The 7,927-nt window shown below is 45.4% G+C and overlaps 1 protein-coding gene across 3 annotated transcripts; it reads right to left on the bottom strand.

The window, feature by feature from the left end:
- On the bottom strand, window positions 1-7,912 carry LOC110563928 (ubiquinol-cytochrome-c reductase complex assembly factor 6). Of its 3 annotated transcripts, none has more exons than XM_021661178.2 (3): window positions 7,810-7,912; window positions 2,715-2,831; window positions 1-160 (listed from the first exon to the last, which is right to left on the bottom strand). In XM_021661178.2, the coding sequence occupies exons 2-3, from the start codon at window positions 2,820-2,822 to the stop codon at window positions 29-31; spliced, it is 240 nt and encodes a 79-aa protein (XP_021516853.1). In that variant the 5' UTR covers window positions 2,823-2,831; window positions 7,810-7,912; the 3' UTR covers window positions 1-28. The 3 variants fall into 3 exon arrangements, with proteins under 3 accessions (XP_021516853.1, XP_060233838.1, XP_021516852.1); XM_060377855.1 differs by lacking the exon at window positions 7,810-7,912 and adding an exon at window positions 3,411-3,493; XM_021661177.2 differs by lacking the exon at window positions 7,810-7,912 and adding an exon at window positions 3,124-3,277.
- Between the last annotated feature and the right edge of the window lie 15 nt (window positions 7,913-7,927).

Here is a 7,927-nt window from a genome sequence, read left to right as displayed (position 1 = left end):
TAAATTTAAAAATACATATTTAAAATATTCACAGAATTCTTGGCACAGTTGTATTTTGAAGTTTCTGCTGCTGCGAAACCTGAGGTTCGTGGTGTCTTTCTTTCAGTCCCAAAAGCTCCGTTTTGAGTTCTCCAGGCTTTGGTGGAATCTCAGGTATTGTCTACAAAAATAAAAACAAAAGCCAAAAACCAGATGCCACCACAGTTCAATGTGATCTCAAAAGCTTTAGAAAGATAAAGCCTCATACATGCTACTCAGTAACAGACCAGTACTAAGAGGACCTGGTTGATCTAAATTTCTTGCTATCTGTATATTTATGATTACATCATCCTGGCAAGAGTCAAGTCCTACAGGACTCACAGGGATAGATCCAAACTGACTCAAATACAAGTTATTTCAAGTGAGAATTTCAACATTTGGAAATCCATTTCCACACTATCTGCTGACTCGCCCATACACCAGAACTGGGAAATAACTACTGGTAGTATTCAAACATGAAATGGAGCTAGACATAGTGGTGCTCACCTGTAATCTCAGCACTCAGGAAGAGAGAGGCAGGCGGCTCACTGTGAGTTCAAGGCCAGCCTGGTTTACAAAGCGAGCCGAGGACAGCCAAGGCTACACAGAGAAACCCTGTCTCAAACAAACAAAAATATATATGAAGTGGCCATCTTGTGAATGTTTAAAGAAATTAGCAACACATACACAATGATGCCTTTGGGGAAGGCAGGAAGAAATGGGGTGCAGCGTGTGTATTGTGGAGTTTGATTCCCAGCACCACAAAACGGAAAAAAATTATTTCAGTACAGTCTAAATAGAGCTGTGAGTCTACCACAATAAAATTTCAGAATCTTTTCACTACCCAAAAAACACCCATTCCATTCCCATAAGCCAATTTTGTCCACATATATTTGCCCACCACATATCACATGATCAAGTTTCATTCGTGTATGAACACTGAATAATACTCCCCTCTACAGAAGTACTATGTTTTAATGTAGGTATCTGGATTGTTCTCACCTACAGACATGTACAAGGTCAAACAAGTATGATGACAGATGTCCTGGTATTTGTTGGATAAAAACCCAGAATGGGAATTGCTGGAACATACGCTGTTTCAAGAACTGCCAGACTGGTTCTCAAAGCAGCTTCATGACTTTATATTTTCATCAGGTAGTGCATGAGGGTTCCAACTTCTCCCTGTCCCTGACTGTTATTTTATTATGGCCATAACAGCAGTGGTTCTGAGTGAAGATTGCATTTCTCTGGTGGTTAATGATAATGAGCATCTCTTCACAGGCTTTTTGGCTCAGAAGTTGACTTCTGAACACAGGTGTGAAGGAGACGAAGAAGAAGTCTTACAAGTGTCAGGCTGTTGGGCTCACAAGGGCAGAGAACCTGAGGCATGACTGTGCCTTCAAAGAAAAGCATCAGAATACTGATAGAGTGTTCAACAGATTAGAAGGCTGTTTGGCAGTGGAGGGACATAAACTACTCCAGGGGCCTTCATGTTGGAAGCAGAAAGATACTGGGGAGTTTTAAAAACTATGTTACCTGACTGAAGGATTAAAAAGATGGTAATTCAGGCTGGAAATAGTGGTGCATGCCTGTAATCCCAGAACCCAGGGAGGTGAAAGCAGGCACTGTGAGCTCAAGGGAAGTCTCATCTATAGACTGAGTCCAGGACAGCCAAGGCTACACAGAAAGACCATGTCTTGAAAAACAAAAATGGTGATGTAAGCTCTGCCGAGAAGCCAGTTCAGGAACAGCGGGAGTGGAGGGTAGGTGGTCGGGAAGCTACTGTTTTAACTGAGAAAGGGATAAGACCCTGGCAGGGGAGGCACATGGGAGAGCAGCAGGCAGGGTGTGGATGTATTTTTTATATTCATCCAGTGGGGTCTGCTGAGGCATGCTGTAAGAGAGAGGAATTAGGATGACTCCCGGGTTACATAGTTGTCTCCTTCACTATCCTAATGAGTTACACTGGACAACTAAAACAGCATCCTTAGCAGTTCCCCCCACAGCACCACGGAGTGCCAACCCTGGGTGGCATCATAGCCTCCTCTGGTCTGCTCTCCTCAACCTTAGCTGCTGCAACAGTGGTGGCTGGAATAATCCCTTAAACAGTAGGAGAGCACACAGCATCCTACAGCAACCAGCCACCTTGGCCTATCAGAAAAAAGGTCCTACTGCCAATATTACCACCTAACCAGACTGAGGAGGCCCAGGACCCTTAGCACGTCCATTTTAAAGGCTGCGGTTTTGTGTTGCTTTCTCCCAAAGTACAGGTAGCTACTGGTAACAATCCTTGAACAGCTTCAATAGTAATGAGATGAATCACATCAACCTCATAGGATCAAATTCTAGGCATTATTACCTTGGTAAATAGCTGTTAGCTATTCCTGCAGAAGCTAGACACAAAACTGCATTTCTGTGGAAAGTTCTTGCCACTTTCTATCTCCATTAAGTTTCTTGACACTTCACACACCCGAGACTGGGTTTCTCTGTGTAGCCCCGGCTGTCCTAGCACGCGCTCTGTAGACCAGACTGCCTCATTGCAGCTATTAAAAAGACACAGTCTTAACTCTTAACAGCGAGCCGCTACAGTGTTTATCCGAACACTGCGAACAATCTAAATGTCAAGAGGGACTGAGCGAAGTGGCAGAATGCTGGAGTGTAAGGGGAAGGATGGGCACAAGCCCCACAGGACTCACCAGGTCAGGCCGGTAGTACCAGTGCACTACCTGGGCCCCAGCGCACATAGCCAGAAGGCTGGAGGAGAGCATTTTCAGGTAGGCGGACCAGGACACGCCCCCGGGCATGTTGGAGAGCTGGCAGGGACAGAAAGGGCACAGCGTTAGGAGGGTGGGTGGCCTTGAGGACGCCTGACGGCTGAGGCACTCTTAAAAAGCGGTGCCTAAAGCACCTTCAAGGACTGCTTAAAGGAGGCGGAGTCGCTACGCAGCCCTCTGGCGCGCGTGCAACTTCCTCCGGGGTGACCCCGCTAGGTGAGGCCAGCGCCCGCGGAGCAGGTGGAAGGTGGGCCCGGTGGTTCCTCAGCCTCTCAGGGAGAAGCTAGAGCCCTTCGCTCCTGACCCCACCCACGCGCGAGGGAGACTGTACCGCGGAGTGCACACGAGCAGCGCGACGGGTCAGAGGTTTCCCCAAGGGCCGGAGCCGACCGTCAGCGGGCAGGAACCAAAGTGCAGGGTCCGACGCCGCGACGGAGCGAAAAGCGAGGGCATCGCGCGCGCAGGCGCTTTCGTGTGTTTCTGGCGGAAGCGGGAGACTGGGTTTCTGTCTTTCTCTCTTTTCCATTTTTGTTTTGTTTGACCGTTTCCACACCTTAGCCAACCTGGGATCCTAGCTCCTCCTCGTCACTGTCCCAGTCTTGTCGTCCTTTGACTTACCTGGTCACTGTGGTGTTTGCGGCATTTATTAGTTCTTTTGCATAAAGGGAAGGCCTGTGGCCCCGTAGTTTAGGAAGAGGCAGAGTTTTGCTGCAGAGCGCTTGTGTGCTCCTAAAGGAAGTCACGCTCTAGAGCACCGATTCTTAACCTTTTTGGAAAGGCTCCACTCATCCTTTTACAGGGGTCGTATGTCAGATATACTGTATATCAGATATTTACCTTACGAGTCATAACAGCAAAATTACAGTTATGTAGTAACGAAAATTTTATGGTCGGGATCACAACCTGAGGAACGGTATTAACAAGCTGCAGCGTTAGGAAAGATAAGAACCTCTGCTGGGGGGAGGGGAGAAAGAGAGAGAAAGGCTCAAAATTTTATTCTCCGGGTTTTGAGGTTCTTTGAAACTTTACACAGAGCCACAGCCAGGCATGCTGCTTTTGGGTCTCTTCTTTTACTGGTAAAGAGATCTTCAATCTATCTTACTTAATCCATGAGTGTTTATAAAGATCATGCTTCGATTGTGGATTAGTTTTTGCTTGAAAACTGCAAGAACTCTGAAGCATTAAGGTAGCATTGTGTAACATGAATCATGATCACGTTTTTTACAACTCTGGGCCCTAAATAAATCTGATGCCCCAGTTTTGCTCCCCCAGCCCTACGTGATGGAAGCAGAGAGCCAGCTCTGTAAATTGTTTTCATACATACATACACACTAACACATACAAACATGCCTTTTTTTACACACACACACATGCACGCCTTTTTTAACTTCATTTTTCCTCCAGACTGGGTCTCTCACTGACCTGGAGCTCTCAAAGTAGAATAGACTAGCTAGATAGTGAACCCAAGAGATCTGCTTGTCCCTGCATCACTAGAGATGGGACCACAGCTTACCCTAATTGGTGACCTCTAGGTTCCTGTCTCAGAAACAAATACGTAAAGTAAGTGTGGTGCTTTGAATAGGAATGGCCCCACAGACTCTTGTGTTTGAACGCTTGGCCCACAGGGAGTGGCACTAATAGGTGTGGCCTTGCTGGAGTAGGTGTGGCTTTGTTGGAGGAAGTGTGTCACTGGGTATTCTCTGAGGTCTCAGAAGCCCAAGCCAGGCCCAGTGTCCCACTGTCTTCCTGCTGCCTGCTGGTCCAGATGTAGAACTCTCAGCTACTCTCCAGCACCATGCATATATCTCCCTGAGTGCTGCCATGCCTCTTGCCATGATAATGGACTAAATCTCTGAAACTGTAAGCCAGCCCCAATTCAATGTTTTCTTATGAGCTGCTGTGGTCACAGTGTCTCTTCAAAGCAACAGAAACCCCAAGGCAGCATGTAAATAAAAATAAGGTGTAGAACAATTGAGAAGCCTCTGGCTTCTACAGAGATCTATATGGGTACATGCACACCCAAAAAAACACAACACAAATCAAAATAGCATCATAATAGCTCAAACTGGCCTTGAACCTTCAGTGATCCTCTGACCTCAGCCTCTCAACTTCTGGTATTACAAACATATGCCACCATCTCCTGCTCTGGATCATAGACTTTCACACATTTATGCTTCCTTTGGTCAAATATCTGTTCAAATTTGCCATTTTAAAAGATTTATTTAATTTTATGAGTGTTTTGCTTGCATATATGCATGTGTACTCTGTGCATGCCCATGCATTCAGAGATCAGAAGATGGTGTTGAAAACTCTGGAACTAGAATTACAGGTGGCTGTGAACCTCCATATGGGTGCAATAAGTCTGGAATGTTCTTTATTTGGGATACAAGCCTTTTATCAGATGCACTGCAAATACCTCTTGCCAATCTATGATTTGTCTTTTCCTTAGTAGTATAAAGAGAAACATTACATTTAAAATAAAGTCCAAATTTATTAACTCCCCACCCATTTTTGAGACAAAATCTTAGATTGGGTTTTATTGCTGTGAAGAGACACCATGATCATATATTTATTATTTTTTAATTATTTACTAATTATTATTGTTTATTATTTATTTATTATTATTTATTATACAGTATTCTGCCTGCATGTATGCCTATACGTCAGAAGAGGGCACCGGATCTCATTATAAATGGTTGTGAGCCACCAAGTGGTTTCTGGTAATTGAACTCAGGACCTTTGGAAGAACAGCCAGTGCTCTTAACCTCTTAGCCATCTCTCCAAACCCCATGACAACTCTTATAAAGGAAAATATTTCATTGGGGCTGGCTTATAGTTTTAGAAGTTTAGTCCATTATTATCATGGTGGGAAGCATGGCAGCATGCAGGCAGACATGGTGCTGGAGAAGGAGCCAAAAGTTTTACATCTTTATCCACAGGGAGCAGAAGACTGTGTGCCACACTGGGTGTAGCTTGAGCCTAGGCAACCTCAAAGCCCACCCCACAGTGACCATTTTCTCCAAGGTCACACTTCCTAATAGTACCACTCCCTATGGTCCAAGCATTCATACACATGAGTCTATGGAGGCCAGACCTATTCAAAACACCAGTCTCTCTGTAGTCCTGGCTGTCCAGGAATTTGTTATACCAGACTGCCTCAGACTCACAGAGATCTACCTGCTTTTGCCTTCCTAGTACTGGGATCAAAAGTGTATGCCACCATGCCCAGCCTTTTTGAAAAACATTTTTTAATTTATATTTTTAATTACATGAATGTGTTGATGTGTGAGTACAAGTGCCCACAGGATCCAGAAGTTTGGAGCTAGAGATGGTTGTGAGCTGCCTGAATGCTTCAAACTTCCTTCTAGTCCTCTGAAAGAGCCCTAGCCACTCTTAAATGCTGAACCATTTCTCCAGCCCCAAAGGCCTCTCTTTTCTAAGTATAGACTTTATTATTTTATGTGCGTTTTACTTTATGTATATGTGTGTTTTGCCTTCAGGTTTATCTGTAAACTACTTTTGTGACTGGTATCCCTGGAAGTGAGATGGGGTGTGGGGGGGGTGTCATATTCCCCTGGAAGTGGAATTAGAGACAGTTGTGATCCACTATGTGGGCAATGAGAATCAAAGCCAGGTCCGCTGGAAGAGTAGCCAGTGCTCTTAACTGCTGAACCATCTCTCCATCTGCCTGAGTACTTTCCTTTAAAATAGTCTAGATTGGGGCTGGAGAGATGGCGCAGAGGTTAAGAACACTCACTGTCTTTCCAACGGTCCTGAGTTCAATTCCTTTAAGCCTTCTCTGGCAGCAGCAGGGTTAGCTTCTCAAGGTCTGAAGGCTAGCAGCTTCCTAGAAGTGGTTTTTTGTTTTTGTTTTTTTGAGATAGTGTTTCTGTGTAGCCTTGGCTGTCCTTCATAGAGCAGGCTGGCCTCGAACTCACAGAGATCTGCCTCTGCCTCCCCAAGAGTGCAGGGAATACAGGCGTGCACTACCACACCCGGTTAAGGCACTTTTTATGGTTACCCCAAAAGGCACTTTATCAATTTCTGCACACCAAAACCTCTTACCTGATGTAGGGTGTATCTTGAGGGAATGATTACCTAAGTGATTCTCAGACGTACAAGAAGCCCTGGTTTGCCAGGAATGTTTCAGGACTGAGTTAAGCAAAGGCTCGAGAACCCTTCAAAGAACAACTCCATAAAATCCCAGATACAATCATTGATTATTTATTTACAAAAAGCTACTTCAAAGCCTAGGTGCCATCACTTCGGAATTCATGCCAGATGCAATGGCTCTGCTATAAACACTTGTGACAGCCCTTGAGAAGTAAATAAAGAAAACCCCACTCCAAGAACCACCGAAAACCAAGAGTGGTGTCACATGCCTTGTAATCCCAGTCAGTACTCAAGCGACTAAAGCAGGAGGACTGCCTCAGATCCTGAACTACAGCTGCAAAGTTCTAAGTCAATCAGGGCACACAGTTAGATTGTCTCAAAAACCAAAAGAACCGCAGAGAAGTAGAAAGGGGATTAGTGTATAAGACTCTGAGGGAAGCCGAGACTCATCTAGCAGCACAGACTTCAAAGGTTAGTGTTTGTCCATCTCCAAAGCAGAAACCGTTTATGTAAATCTTTGTAGTCTACAGAGAGGCTTTTACAGATTAGTATTCTGACGCCCAAACGGTACTTGCCTCCACTCTTAGGTTTTCCAATTCCAAACAGCCCTATTCCCCATCATGGGAATTGACAATAAAGGCAGTTTTCTTGTTTTGGGTAAGGCACAGTTTTTGTTTTTCGAGACAGGCTTTCTCTGTGTAGTCTTAGCTGTCCTGAAACTCGCTCTATAAACCTGGCAGGGCTCGAACTTAGTTTTGCCTGCCTCTGCCTTCCAGAGGCTGGGATTAAATGCGTGCGCCACCGTACCATCATGCCCGACCAAGACAGGAACAGGTTTAATCTTCGCAAATTTAGGGTGAAAAGACACGAATTTGCCAGCAAGCATAACGGCCCACCTACACACCCCAAAGGCCACCGGAAACTCGGCCCACAAAAGCTGACGACACCTGGACACGCTCCTTCCTCGGCACCCTCCGAGTTTCCCGAAAGGCTGAGCGCTGACCGGGGCGCCCCGAAAAGGG

This window comes from Meriones unguiculatus, chromosome 2, assembly GCF_030254825.1.
Source record: "Meriones unguiculatus strain TT.TT164.6M chromosome 2, Bangor_MerUng_6.1, whole genome shotgun sequence".
Classification (NCBI taxonomy): Eukaryota; Metazoa; Chordata; class Mammalia; order Rodentia; family Muridae; genus Meriones; species Meriones unguiculatus.
Note: the sequence above shows the minus strand (reverse complement) of the source record. Positions and strands in the feature narration are given on the sequence as shown.

Coding starts and splice junctions, on each gene's coding strand:
- LOC110563928 (XM_021661178.2), bottom strand. CDS start 2,822: ATGCCCGGGGGCGTGTCCTGGTCCGCCTACCTGAAAATGCTCTCCTCC. Junction 161..2,714: donor GGTACTACCGGCCTGACCTG/GTGAGTCCTGTG, acceptor TTATTTTTGTAG/ACAATACCTGAGATTCCACC.